General features: G+C 38.4%; 2 protein-coding genes across 2 annotated transcripts; one reads left to right on the top strand and one right to left on the bottom strand.

Moving 5' to 3' along the window:
- The first annotated feature begins 6028 nt into the window (after positions 1-6028).
- On the top strand, positions 6029-13555 carry LOC141697352 (N(6)-adenosine-methyltransferase MT-A70-like). The gene is made up of 7 exons (XM_074501674.1): positions 6029-7336; positions 8204-8302; positions 8786-8869; positions 8965-9308; positions 10873-11089; positions 11813-11892; positions 12873-13555. Exons 1-7 carry the CDS (start codon positions 6158-6160, stop codon positions 13150-13152), a joined length of 2283 nt encoding a protein of 760 aa, XP_074357775.1. The 5' UTR covers positions 6029-6157; the 3' UTR covers positions 13153-13555.
- Positions 13556-13609: 54 nt separating this feature from the next.
- On the bottom strand, positions 13610-14567 carry LOC141697353 (early nodulin-like protein 8). Its single transcript, XM_074501675.1, has 2 exons — positions 14280-14567; positions 13610-14192 (listed from the first exon to the last, which is right to left on the bottom strand). The coding sequence occupies exons 1-2, from the start codon at positions 14473-14475 to the stop codon at positions 13825-13827; spliced, it is 564 nt and encodes a 187-aa protein (XP_074357776.1). The 5' UTR covers positions 14476-14567; the 3' UTR covers positions 13610-13824.
- Positions 14568-14920: the final 353 nt, after the last annotated feature.

Below are 14920 nucleotides of genomic sequence, written 5' to 3' on the forward strand. Positions count from 1 at the left end.
ACGGGTGTATCTCCGTCCACGGGCTAGAGAAACAGCTGGTAGCGGAGGATTTTCCTTGGCCAGGGAGATGCCTTATCCGTGAAGTCTCGAAGCTGCGGACGAGCCTTGGGCCTTTGTGGTTGGGCCTCATCGGCGTACATTCCTAAAGCTAGTAGAAGACGGTCTCCAGTGGGTTTCCCATTGGGCCTCGGGATAAGAAATCTAAACCCGTTAGGTTTTTTGTTTCCCAAGAACTACGTTGGCTTGATCCGCTATAAATAGGGGTATGTAGGCAAATTGTAAGGGGTCAGAAGCGAGAGCGCAAAGGAGCCACCACTAACCCTAAGCAATCTCAGCCACCAATAACCACCACCACCAAACACTGTTCATCTTTTCCGATGAATACTGTTCATCGGATCCACCGATTACTGTTCACATTTCCGACAAAGAACCACCATCACAGATCTTGTTTTCGGCTACGAACCTCAGACTTTGTTGCTCCCAAATTCCTCCGTCAACAAATTGGTGCTAGAAGGAGGGGCTCATCAATATCTGCATCTAGGAGGAGAGATGTCTCAATACCGTGATGGATGTTTTTATGATGGAAGCTCTGAGGAAGAATCTGATCATGTCTACGAACATGAACCTTACGTTCCGCCAATGACTGATCGTCCCACTCCGGATGTTGGGGGACAGCCGCCCGTGCTCATCAGCAACGCTGACTTGTTGGAACAACTGTATCGCATGGGAGATGCTCTGAATGGCTTCGATTCAAGGCTGAGCACCGTGGAGCGGCGCAAGACCAGAAGGGGCCTTCGCCGCAGCCGTGCTACTCATGCACCTGGAAAGCACCTATGACTGATAAAGATGCCTCGGCCGGCCACGGTCATACTGGAGGAGAACGTGTGCCGATAACCCCGCGACGCCTGAACTATTCCAATGATATATCTCTAATCATCGAGCTGGTGGAAGAAGATGTTGATGGTCGAGAAATCCTGCGGACGGATAACCGGGAGGTTGCCCATCCGCACCGGTCTGGACGTCTTTCCTTGACTTGGGTTTGTCGCCAGGGCGCGCCCCAAATGATTTGAGGATCCTCGGAGGAGCCATTTCTGCGCAAAATATACGACAAACATTAGTCAAAAGATAACAAAACGACGCGTCAAGAAAAGAGGACGCGCCATAGCAAGTTTTGAAGTATAAGTCCAAGGTAATGTGATAGACGCATAGAGATGACAAGAAAAGATAAAAACCGGAACAAAGTACAAATAAGCAATCTATGATTAAGAAAAAGTAACATATCAAGTAAATAAGGCGCCCTCACAAAAAGGCGCGCCCTTAAGGAATATGAAGTCTAAAATCTAACATGATATGCAAAGATTGAGACTAACGAGAGATTGTGCCTAAAAATAAAGTTCCTTTTTATAAAGAATGCGTGCCAACATGGGGAGGCGCGCCATACAAAACTTAAAATGGATAAACCTGAAGGGAGCTCGCCTTGAAGGGAACTATCCTCCAATTCTTCATCTTCTTCCTCAACGTCTTCATCACTGTCTAAGTCCATAGCACACGAGACAAGAACGCCTTTCCTAAATCTCATGAATTTACGTCTCACCCCCATCTGGTCAGAAAGGAATCTAACCCTCATAAGGTTGGTCCTGGTAACCAAAGTTTTTTAGTTCCACTTCTCAACAGAAACTCTGAGCAGAGCTTCAGCCCGCCTTTTGGGCTCGCCTCCGAGAGCTTTCATCACTGGTTTGTCTAAAGGAAAAGGAGGGCTATAAGAAACAAGCAATGAGTGGAAATGGAAAAAATGAAAGAGAAGGCGCGCCCTTACTTGGGGATGTGTTGAACTGAATTCTTATCCTTGGAACATCGTACAGATAGAAAATGTTTTCTTTCCAGCCCTTTTCATGGCTGAGTTTTCCGGAAGAAAACCCTTTTTTGTTGTACTGAGCTACTAAGTAATAATAACCTTGGTCAGATTTCCTTAGGCTAAAAAAGTGACTTACCTCGGCCATTGTGGGCTGGGGAATACCTAAATCAGTGTAAAGGATGAATAGAGCGAGGACGAATTTACAGCTGTTGGGGAAAAGTTAAAGCGGAGCTACATCATAAAGCTCGATCACCTCCCTAAGAAAGGGGTGTAGAGGCGCGCCCACTCCAAGTGAAACCAGCTTAGGGCTGGTCACCTTTCTGGGAATCCTAAAATTCTGTCCATAATTGAAAATATGGGGCCGCATCATGCTTAGAGGGCGCGCCCATATACCTTCCATATCGTAATACTCCATGAGTCACTCTAACTGTTCGTCTGAGCAGGCTCAAGGGAGTCCAACACAGAATAGCTTCCCATGCTCCTTCCTGAAACGTTTCTTCACAGCTTCAGTACATGGTTCATATTCATTCCAGTCAAAGTTCAGCTCGCTATCAGAAACTTCCTAGTGTTGAAAAGGGATGGGAGAAGGATCAGGAGAGGTAGAGAATTGGAAGGTGTCCTCATTAAAAAGTTGCTCTCATCACAGAGAGGCGAGGTGTTCTCTTCAGATGCGCCCTCAGACTGTTGAGGAAAGGGCACGCTCTCAGAATGTTGTGGAGAGAGGCTTGGAGAAACAACCCTGTAAGAGACCTTGGATGATCTAGCCCCTACATTGATACCAATTTCAACACCCCTATATCTGTCCGCATTCAAGCTCTCTAGCCAGCCATCATCATCTAGTTTTGTACTAACAGGGACTGGGGATCTCTCCTTTTGGATTAGCTTTTGTTTCCCATTCCTACGAGACAAAGGGACATTGTCCATGGAAGAACTGTTTGAAGAGTCAGCCATCAGGGTACCTTTTTTGGAATCTTGAACAAGACGCGCCACCTGATTCAGAAACTCGGGAGTATGGTGGGCGTTTGGAGGCTGAGGGTCGAAGTAGGTGTTTGGGGGCGAATAGATTCCCAACTTGATATGGAAATATTTGAATGGGTGAAAAGGAGAAGACGCGCCCTCGTCTTCCAGCTGCCAGTAAAACCAAAGAAATATTGAGGGCGCGCCTAATTCGAAAGAATGAAAGAAGAAAATATAGAGGAAAACAAATAAGAAGTGGAGAGTTTGAGAAGATAGTATTCATTGTGTTAAGGGTGACCTATGTTACCCTTTAACTAAGGCGCGTCCTATGTTAAGAAGGCGCGTCCTATCAGTTACAAGGCCTAAAAAGTTTATTTTAAGATGTTTTGGGCGCGCCCTAGAGAGGTCTCGCAGAATATACGTTTTTAAACCTAATTGAACGTGAACAGTTGGGATTCCTAGAAACATAAAATTGAAAATTGAACCAAATGATTTTGGATCTAAAACAACAAAGATTCAAAATTTTCAAATATACACAGATATATACACCGTTTATTATACATCAAGAACAATTAAAGAAGTCGAAAAGACAAAGTGATATGCAGTATGACATACATAATAAAACACAAAAAGGAGAAAAGCTTTACATACCTTTTTGAATAGAGAAGAGATTGATCGGAAGAAACTGGGGAATGATGTCCGAGATAGAGGATTCTGAGCAATAAAGTAGTACCGTCGGTGGTGGTGCTTTGAGAGAGAGAGGGTAAAAGTAAAAAGTAAAAGAAAGGATGTGACTGGTATTTATAGCTGAAAAAGTGACAGCTGTTAAAACAAGTCACATCAATCACGTCGGGCACGATTTCTAAATAATTAGGGGAACCGTTTAAAAATGTTTAAAATTCTAGGACGCGCCCTCTTGAAGGCGCGCCTCATATGATTATCACGGTAACTTGAAATTCTGAATGCAAAAATTTGGAACTTTAAAAAGGCACACCCTGTTGAGGGCGCGCCCAGTAAAATAGTATTGGAAAGTTTGTTTATACATATTTTGATAAAGATGAGGAAAAATTTCAATCCCATTTTCAATGACATATGGAATTTGGGGGGTAGTTGTCATGCCCAAAAATTGGTATAAATAATATTCAGATTGATATTGGTAAAATAGTCAAAATTGAGGAAGAAACGCCTAAAAATGAGGAACAGATAAGATTAACTTTCTATAAAAGAAAAGAAGGTGCGCCCTATGTGTAAGCAGGACGCGCCTTATGGTGAAAATGGCTGATGGAAAGTTGTAGAAGTTGTCCATGTATGCAGAGGCGCGCCCTCATGAAGGAGAGGAGGCGCGTTATGTTATTGAGAAAAAGATGAGGGATTCCCTGATTGGGTCCTTCCTTGAGGTAATCATTATTGCGCGCCTTGAGTTAATAAAATGTTTTAGGAAAAAATCAACATGATTGCTTGGACAGACTCTTTGGAAGATCCAAGGAAAATGGAGAATTATTATTACTAACCCATTTGATGCAGGTACTCTATTGAAGAACTCCTTCTTGTAGCACATCTACAGGAAAGGCGGTGTCCGTGGTCAGAGACCTCCAGGGATATGCCTGATGAATGAAGACCTCCTCCTGTAGTCAATGGGTGTCCTCATTGGGGATGCGGGGTAAAATCTGGTGTGTGCTTTGGGAGCTCTGTCTCTGTAGTCAACGGGTGTCCTCGTTGGGAGACTTTGGAGTATCCTGCACTTTGCACCCAAAAGCTTGGGATCACTTGTCCTGTAATCTGGTAGGGGCTCCTTATCGGGGGACAAGGACGCGTCCAACATTTGGGGTGAACCACGGCTATACCTGCGTCCACGGGTTAGAGAAACAGCTGGTAGCGGAGGGTTATCCTTGGCCAGGGAGATGCCTTATCCGTGAAGTCTCGAAGCTGCGGACGAGCCTTGGGCCTTTGTGGTTGGGCCTCACCGGCGAACATTCCTAAAGTTAGTTAGAGACGGTCTCCAGTGGGTTTCCCATTGGGCCTCGGGACAAGAAATCTAAGCCCGTTAGGTTTCTTGTTCCCCAAGAAACACGTTGGCTTGATCCCCTATAAATAGGGGTACGTAGGCAAATTGTAAGGGGTCAGAAACGAGTGCGCAAAGGAGCCCCCACTAACCCTACGCAATCTCAACCAACAATAACCACCACCACCAAACACTGTTCATCTTTTCTGACGAATACTATTCATTGGGTCCACCGATTACTGTTCACGTTTCCGACAAATAACCACTATCACCGATCTTGTTTTCGGTTACGAACCTCATACCCAAATTCCTCCGTTAACACATTTGATAACCATATACAAATTTAGATTCTTGGTGACAAGTTGTTTTACTTGTTAGTTTCTTTAAGTTGTTAAATAAATGCATCCGTGAAATTACGATTTTTGTTTTATCAAAATTTACAATCTTTTTAACTTAACCATACTATTATCACACTGCCAAAATTATATTTCCCCCTTTCGGTGAATTAATGTTCCCTTGTACTTATATGTCATGAGTTCTCCTATTTTTTTTTCCCAAGAATTCTCCAAATTTCAATATACTTAAAGTTTAAATATTTTAAAAATGAAATTCAATTTTTTTTGTACGTAATTATATTTTTAAACAATGTTGAAAAGTGTGTAACCAAAGAATACTCCTCAATATAGAATGCCATTTTTTTGTCTTATTTACAAAATTTAAGTGCATATTTGGCTGGTGATCAGATACATATTAATAACAAAATATAAATTATAAATCAGTGACCAATTAGTGATTGATATAGATATAATTAGTAATTATAAATAATTCATTTATATATTTATGACGATGCCACCATTTATATATTGATCAATTTTATGTAATTTAGTGATTATTTTTTGGTAATTTAGTAATCGCCTCTAAATTGTTAATATATAATTTAATTTTATATTCAGTGATTTTCAGTATGTAAATTAGTGATTAATTTATAATTTTTATTTTAATTTAGTTTGTATTTGAGTAAGACTCTATCTATATATTTTTATGGACAATTTTTGCCAGTTTTTTTTTTAAATCACCTGTTTTTTATAAATAAATCTTACAACATGTCAAAACAATTTTCAGAAAAGAGAAAAAAGTGTTTTTTTTAGAGTGTAATAGTATAAAGTTAACATACTCATAATTTTTTTCGAATTTTCTCATTAAAAAAATGCACTTGCTCCAAACAGCACCTTATTTTTCTCCCTCTAAATTAAAAACCTTCATAAACCCTAATCACAAAAAACCCAAATCAAACACCTATACATACACACACATATCTTTATCCAAATTGAACACAAACCAACATGGAGGACAAAGAAGCAGAGATGAAAGAGAAGCTAGAATCAAGAATAGACAAATTACACAATGCCCAGATGGATCTAATTGCTTCTCTTCAAGTTCAAGTCCCTGACATTGTGTCTGAAATTGATCTTTCATTAAAAGTCATATCTTCTTTTAGTGGTAAGCCTTTTACACCTTTATCTAAAACTCCACTTCCAATTCCTAGTAAAGTTCCCAAGATTTCAAAAACCCAGATCAAATCTGTTGAGAGATTGAAGAATGAGGGTGTTTCGCAATCTTTAGGGGTGAAAGATGAGATTTTTAAGGGTTTGAGTAAGTCGAATGAGGTTTCAGGTAGTGGGGATGGGGAAAGATTGAATCTTGATGGGAATGTGGGTGGGGGGAGGAGTTTTTTGTCGATTGTTAGGTGTATGGTTGCTGGTTGTTTGATGGAGAGGGTTCCGTTTACGCCTATTGATTCGTCGACTGTGTTGATGAAGTTGGAGAATAATGTGGGTGGGAGTGAGGTGGAGAAGGTTGCGTTGAGGGAGTTGGGTGGGGAAGGGGGGATTGGTGGGGTGGAAATGGCGTTGAGGGCGATTGCGGAAGAGAATGGCGGAGTGGAGTTGGAGGAGTTTGTGGTGAGTGGGAAGTCAAGGGTTATGGTTGTGGAGATTGATAGGGGGAGGTTGGTTAAGGAGTTACCGGAGAGTAAACAGATTGTTGTTAAGAGTGAGGGGAATACGAGTCAGGGTCAGCAGACAGGGGTTACAGGAGGGGGAGGAGGTGAGTTTAATAATATTAATAATAATAATAACGGGATGTTTGGGATGGGTCCGATGGGTAGAACGATGCCAGATGTGTGGATGGGACCCGGGGATCCACATTTTCAGGGAATGCCACCGATGTTTCCTGGGGGCGGAGGTCCGGGTGGAATGATGGGTCCAAGGGGACCAAGAGGAATGGTGAATATGATGGGTGTTCCTCCAATGCATAGGCCTCCGATGGGTCCGAATGGACAATTTGGTGGTCCTAGTCCGACTTCTATGAAGCCGCCCAGGAGTGAGGAGGATGATTTGAAGGATCTCGAAGCATTACTTAATAAGAAGTCTTTTAAGGAAATGCAGAAATCGAAAACTGGAGAGGAGCTTCTGGACCTCATTCATCGCCCTACTGCTAAAGAAACTGCTGTTGCAGCTAAGGTTTGTTATTTGAAGAGCTCTAAAACACACACACGCCCACAATACATTTGCCATTTTGATGAATTAAACAAACTTGGGTTTGTTGATAATGACATTTGGCATCTGCATTTTTTAAGCATAGTTTAATTTGCAGCAACTTTCTCTGTGGTTTTTTAATCACACATGGTAGACAGCTTGTAATGTAGAACAATGTTTAAGTTTTGTGAGCAAATGGTGTCTAGGACATATTGGTGCATAAAACGATTTTTTTTCATGATTATTATTATAATAATGTGAAGCGGCTGAAAATCGAAACTGGTGGATTCCTGATCGATCAAATCATAGACTGTCCTATTGCCTCCTTTTTAGGTGTGTATAATTGATAATACAGTGAGGATATGGGAGAGTACATGGAGTATCTGTGTTTTTGCATTCTTTTATGTCATGGAAATGATAGTAGTCTACATGTTAAGATGATAGCTGAACATTCTAATGTGATTGTGTGCGTCATTTTTATTTTTGATACTTTGTATTAAGTTGTCTGCGAACCATCTTTATCCTTTAATGTAAATAAGTGGGTAAGCCAATGTATTATGGCATTTTGTCCCTTCTTTGATATTAGTCCCTGTCTCTAGTTAGGAAATAATACACATAGGCCCACACACACGCACACGTTTTGATTTGGTTTGTTAAGCTGGTAAAAAATGAGAGGTGGCTAATAATTTATGTTACTGTGGAAACTTCCATATTTTGCAAATTATGTGGACATTATTCTTTGTAGTTGTGAATGTATACAGTACGTACTTCTGCATGCCCCTGGTTTTTTTTTTGGCTTACGTTGTTAGTGCTTTTACCATTTTGACTGAATTAGTATTGCAATTATTTCAGTTCAAAAGCAAAGGTGGTTCCCAAGTAAAGGAGTATTGCTCAGCTCTTACCAAAGAAGATTGTAGACGTCAATCTGGTTCCTTTTTTGCGTGTGAGAAGGTCAGTATAGCTACATTTCTTGTCCTTTCGTAACTTATTACAAACTCTGGACGCAACTGTTGCTAACGAAGTCAACTTATATTCTTATTCTAAATGTCAACGAAATTGTTTTGTCTATTCTTCTAAAAATCAGATATATATTACTTTGAGCTAGATCTATGTTAGGTACTTTTTAAATATTGTCACAAATGACGCCCTAATAGGTATTTGCGTGCTGGTTCAGTCAGCTTTCAACTCTGGGTGACTTTTGGCCTGTTATGGTGGTTTTAATAACTTGCAGCAATGACTATAAATTCAAATAAGATAGCTAAAACATGAACAGCAGTGGCTACTTACGTGATTTGATCTTAAAAGCTGTTAATGAACACAATTATATATGTTCATTTGATGGAATGTAAAAAGAAGGAAATTGTAATTATGGAACTACTCTGTTTGAAACAACCACAGTTATTTAATGGTGTTAAATAATTTTCATGTTCTCAGGTTCATTTTCGGCGCATTATTGCCCCCCATACCGATGTTAATCTTGGGGACTGCTCCTTTCTGGATACATGCCGACACATGAAGGTGAATTCCGTATTCTTTAAACACTATATATGCAGGGAAAAATATTCTTGTGATTTACTTTACTAACAATTCACATATTTGTTATTCTGTGATAGACATGTAAGTATGTTCATTACGAGCTCGACTCAACTCCAGATATATCACAAGTGATGATGGGAATTCCTCAAAAGACACTCAAGCCTCAACGTGCAGAATATTGTTCGGAAGTTGAGCTTGGTGAATCACAGTGGATTAATTGTGACATTCGCAACTTCAGGATGGACATTTTAGGGCAATATGGAGTTATAATGGCAGATCCACCATGGGACATTCATATGGAATTGCCCTATGGTACTATGGCTGATGATGAAATGCGTACCCTTAATGTTCCTGCATTGCAAACTGATGGTCTAATATTTCTTTGGGTAACTGGACGAGCGATGGAGCTTGGACGAGAATGGTATGTCACCACATGCATTCTGACTTATAATGACAAAATTGATATTTGGGCTGAGTATATTTTTGGAGAGTACAAGTTATAGAAGTTTATGATCTCCTTTTTGCCCTAGATTTTTCATTGATTAGTCATTACTCATTAGATATGATTTTGTTTTATCTTCCTTGTCTGTTCCCTGCTTCTTCTTTTTCTGCCTTTCGCATGTCGTAGCACCCTTTAGGTAAATTTCAACTTTTGCATTACTTAAAGCCTTAAATGCATATCCAACCCTAAAATTTTCCCTAAATTTGACTATCAAATGCTGATGGTTCGATTTTAACTTCGGAGGTAGATAATTAAAATAAGCCTTTTAGCTAGAAAATTGTTCAATATAATTGATATGGCACATATATGAAGTGCATTTTAATTGAAGAGTGATTTAACTGAAACTATTTGGTTATCCCTTTAATTTAATTGCAGATCATGTCTTCTCTTTTTAGTCATGAACGTACAAATATCTGGCTAAGAGTGTTGTGTTCTAATTATGTTGAAATCTGTTTGAACAAAATCAAAAGATCAAGTTCGAGTGTCAACATGCCAAACTTTGTGGTATACACTAGTCAAGTGTATATTATATTGTTTTGTGTTTATCTCAAAGTAGGAGTGTAAAAATGCAATGTTATGAAAAGCACTCTTACACTGGAAATGCAATTCAAAAAGATGCAATTTGATGCAAGTTTCAAATTGGCCCAAAAAGTGTGTTTAGTCGTGCTTAGTGACTTCCACTTTAATATCGACTCTTGTACTTTTTGTGCGTTAGTGCCTTTCACAACAGTCTTGTAATAATTTAGCAAAAAAAAACAGTCTTGTGATGACCTGTGTTTAATTTAAGAGTTCAACCATTAGATAAATGCATTTAGTGAGTTTCTCTCTCTATCAAAGAATTATCACCTCTATATAAACAAGTCCTTAATATTAATAATCTCTTGTGTCAAATTTTACACGTAGATCATTGAATACTTATAAGCTTTCTTTGTGTGTATTAAACTTTTATCACAATAGTTAATGTCATCTTTTTGTGGTCACTTCTACTCGGCCAATTTTCTAATTTGTCATTCAGATTTTACATATTCCTTTAGTCTAGATGTCTATTTAGCAATTAGCAGTCCAAATCTTATCACAACAATTAGATATAGAAACATTATGTATGAACATGCTTGCATAGACATTCAAACAATTGCGAGACAATTATAGGTATCACCGTATAGAGCAAATATGTGTTTGTTTTCATTTCAATTTTTGAATTTGATATCATGTGTTAGCCTGCTTAATACAATAGTTTAAGCTTTGTACTGTTTCCGTGAGCAACTGTGTATCACTTTCGTTTATAAATATGATGTTATGTATGTTAGCCTATACAATAGTTAACCCTCTATGCTGTGTCCTTGAGAATGATGTTTGGGCTAGAGCAAACATTTTCGTGCATACTGTTCTGTTGATATCCTACAGCACCTTTTTGTTATGCTAGACAGTGGCTTCAATGTTGTATCTTAGTTTGTTTGCTTTGCATCTTTTCTTCTATTTTCAGTCTTGACCTTTGGGGGTATAAGCGTGTGGAGGAGATCATCTGGGTGAAAACTAATCAACTTCAGCGAATAATCAGAACAGGACGCACAGGTCACTGGCTTAACCATAGCAAGGAGCATTGCCTTGTTGGAATAAAAGGAGATCCAATTGTAAATAGGAACATCGACACTGATGTGATTGTTGCCGAGGTTCGAGAAACAAGTCGCAAGCCAGACGAGGTAAAATACGTGCATGTCCTTTTATCTAGATCTAATTGTTAGATGCTTGTTACAAGCTTATAATTTTTTATATTTATATCTAACACTAATATAAAAAATGAAGATAGGACCAGAACAATTCAGAAATGTTCAGATATTCAAGTTGTCAAAGCATGTACGAAGCAAAGCACTTGAAAGCTAATATATAGTTTTTTGCTAAGCAAGCTAATAATATAGAGTTGATTTACTGCACATACACAATGGTTAAATTAGGATACATTTCTGTACTATATACATTGATCAATGAACATGGATGAATAAAAACCCTTACTAAGTATTGGCTCAGGAACATCTTAATCTTTTTGGGGCAGCATCTGCATACACAGTCATGAGCGGTCACATGAATTTGAAGACATCTAAATTCCAGATCAATCAAGATAATTTAGGTCTTCTGAAACAAAGTAAACTTTTTTTTTTTTGCTTTTTTCCCCTGTATTATTCCCTGAAGACTAAAGGTCAAGCATGCAGAGAATAAGGACGTCACATGCTCTTTTCCTTTTAAAATGGTTACTGTTCTAATTTTAAGTAGTCCATTGATAATACACCTAAATAAATAATTCTATTGTATCTGGCTTCATCCTTTTAATATTTGTTGCACATATTTTGGGCAATCAAGTTTTGTTTTTTCTAAGTGTCGTTAAAGATTTGAAATTAGCACTAATATAGTGACCTATTACTTCATAGATGTACCCAATGCTCGAGAGGATAAGCCCAAGGACAAGAAAGCTTGAGCTGTTTGCTCGCATGCATAACACACATGCAGGGTATGTTTTCTTGCCAATTTTTAGTTGAAGTGCTTTTGAATTTTTTGATAAATGAATTCAACCGTTGCCATCTCCTGCTGCCAAGATCATCTCTGTTTTTTTACCGGATAAATTTGCTGTAAATATGGTGTGAAGTAGAATAGAATGATGCGTAACTATCCAAATAATTTCACCATTTTAGCTGGCTGATGTCTGCAAAATGAGTTTCTATTCCCAATAGGAAGAGCAGAAGCTCTATCTTTCCGTATATGAAGGACCCAAAGTGGAGTCAAATAATTAAATGTTGGTTCCCTATATCTGCACTGCAGTATGTACTAAAAAATCCTTTTCTGATGGAGGTAATAATTGTTGGTGCCCTGTAAATGCTTCCTTGGCATAAAGCTGGTGCTTACTGCATTTATAAGAAGTTGAATAAATTACAGTACAGTATAATGAAATGGGAGGAAGATGCGAGTATGTTAAGACTGATATTTATTATGTTTCAGTTGATGATTTCGATTGTAGAAATTCGCAGCAGAATACAAGTATCTACATCTCTTTCAATATATATACATATACCCAAGTTTTAAAATTTCCAATTCAAAAGAGCTAAACCTGTCAAGCAATTTCTAGTAACAAAGATTTATTTGATATAAGAAATCTAGGCTTGTGACCCTGCGACGGGGTTAACTGTCTAAGCCTCTTCAGCAATTGCTATTAATAAAGATTTATTAATTGGTGTTTGATAAAACATTAAAACTAGATTAAAAAGCCACGGGTGTGCTGATTTCCGCCTCTTCCTGCAAAAGAATGTTATTATATTTTTTTATGTGCTGAGTGCTTTGCTGTTCTAGAAAATAGTTTTAAACTCGTCACTTTTAAGCTAAATTGTTTGGTTCTTGGTGACAAATTGCAATTAAATTTGAGCTAAATTCTTCCAGTTTTGCAAGCGTTAGCTGTAGTATGGGATTTCCCTTTAACCAGTTCCTTGCATAAATCAGGTGGATGTCACTAGGGAATCAGCTGAATGGAGTACGGTTGGTTGATGAAGGGCTCCGAGCGAGGTTCAAAGCTGCATATCCAGAAGTTGAGGTCCAACCTCAATCTCCTCCCAGGCCTTCTGCTATGGAAGTGGACTCTACTGTGCCTCAACCACGAAATATGTCCAAAGGGGGTGAATCAACATCTACATCAGCACAGTTTGCAGAAGAAAGAGCTCAAGAAGCGGCCTATGTACCTGACAAAAAACCAGTAAATGTTGATGTGGAAATGACAAGCTAACTGTGTTCGTTCACAATAGTAGGTCACAGCTGTTTGGAGTTCATTCCAGAACCTACATAAGATATTAACGGACCTCAATACTGAGAGGATAGCCCAGAAAGAAAATCTTAATCATAATGTCTATATACTAGGTTGGTCATCACTGTTTTGGTTGCTTTGGAAGTGAATTTTGATGCTAGATACAAATTTGTTGTGCCCATAGATTAACCTTGTGTTCGATGGAAACTACATAGAGGCTTTCTATCTAGCACAAAAAATGAAAAGGCTCTTGTATCAACTCTGTAAATTCTGACAGGAATTGTTAATGGCATCTCTGTTCATTAGTTTTTTCATGCCTTACAAATATTGTCACTTAAATGGCACCTTTTTGTCCAAAAAGTTATCACAAGGAAATGTTCACCTTTGTTCTAGTATACTCTTTAAAACTTCAGAAAACTAAATTTATTCTTTAAACAAAGAAACATAATAAGCATTAAATATATAACAGATGTGACTTTATAACACTTGTAGAAGTACAAAATTGGTCCCCTTTAGAGTTTTACACTGCTTGCCATAACAAAGAATCTTACACATATGTTAAAGAATCAATTTAAGTATTGAACCTATAATGAATGAAGTATTTTTAGAATGGACAGTTGAAATTTAGTGTGTTGTTTCATATGGCTGCCAAGACTAATGAACATAAACCAGGAACCCCATGGCTACTGACAAGAAGACTGGAATGTTGATCGATGGCGATGAAGAAGGCGGTGCTGGGATTGATCCAAACACATTTTGATAAGAGGGTGATGCTGCTGGACCATAAGGAGGTGCTGGTGCTGAAGAAGACCCATTACCCGAAAGCATTGAAATCTTGAGTTTCTGGTATTTTTCACAGTGGCCCTTTTGTCCACTGGTGAAATAATAGTTATCAAGAGAAGTAATGTTGAAGACAGAGTTGCCATTGTTCATATACAAGATTGGATCTGCAATGTTACAGCTGTTATAAGCTTCTTCCGTTACTTGCACAACTGAATCTTCACTTGGTGGATACAGAAAAACTGCAACATAATAAACAAGATATACTTAGAGCTGGTGATTGACAATGCAGTCAAGAGAAAAGATCAAACAAGAAATCGACAACTTACGTAGAGAGTCTCCAATCTTTAAGCTGTATTTTTTTGACCATTTGGCATAGACATTTTTATTCGATGAAGAGGGAAGTCCCCAGGCACGTAAATCTCCAACCTTGTATTGGTAGCACAAGACTTGAGTTTGGATCAGCATAAAAAACAGGAGAGTTGTAAAACATAGCAGCTGTTTCTGAAAACCAAGACTCCCCATTTCTGTCAATATTTCTCTCTGGCTCTTGGTTTATAATACAAGTACTGTGGGACAGATTATATACAGTTGGCTAGAATAGTGATAGAGATCTAGCTTATTGGACTGTGAAATGTCAAGTTGAAAGGTATTTTTTTTAATATATTCATGAGCATCATGTAATGTGATTGGCAGCTTCATCTGTGGACACTTATTTAATAGTGAACCCCACATATTGATGACAAAGATAGCACAAAAAATATGACATCCCAAGATCTACTATATAAAGTTTGGGGTAAATAGCACAAGGGTCTAGGATGATCCCAAGTCAAAAACTTGTATTCTTTATAGTTCATACAAACTTTAGGTAGTAGACCAAACCTTTGATACTGCATTACACAGAGAGATGTTAATCTATATGCACGGGACTGAAACAACAATTGTTAAGAAAAGTTAAGAGAAACAATTT

This window comes from Apium graveolens, chromosome 11, assembly GCF_009905375.1.
Source record: "Apium graveolens cultivar Ventura chromosome 11, ASM990537v1, whole genome shotgun sequence".
Lineage (NCBI taxonomy): Eukaryota > Viridiplantae > Streptophyta > Magnoliopsida > Apiales > Apiaceae > Apium > Apium graveolens.

Bases quoted from the DNA above. Each gene is read 5' to 3' on its own strand.
- LOC141697352 (XM_074501674.1), top strand. From the start codon at position 6,158: ATGGAGGACAAAGAAGCAGAGATGAAAGAGAAGCTAGAATCAAGAATA. The intron at 8,303-8,785 runs GTCAGTATAGCT...TCATGTTCTCAG, and splicing joins CCTTTTTTGCGTGTGAGAAG to GTTCATTTTCGGCGCATTAT. The intron at 9,309-10,872 runs GTATGTCACCAC...TTCTATTTTCAG, and splicing joins ATGGAGCTTGGACGAGAATG to TCTTGACCTTTGGGGGTATA.
- LOC141697353 (XM_074501675.1), bottom strand. From the start codon at position 14,475: ATGGGGAGTCTTGGTTTTCAGAAACAGCTGCTATGTTTTACAACTCTC. The intron at 14,193-14,279 runs GTAAGTTGTCGA...ATTATGTTGCAG, and splicing joins AAAGATTGGAGACTCTCTAC to TTTTTCTGTATCCACCAAGT.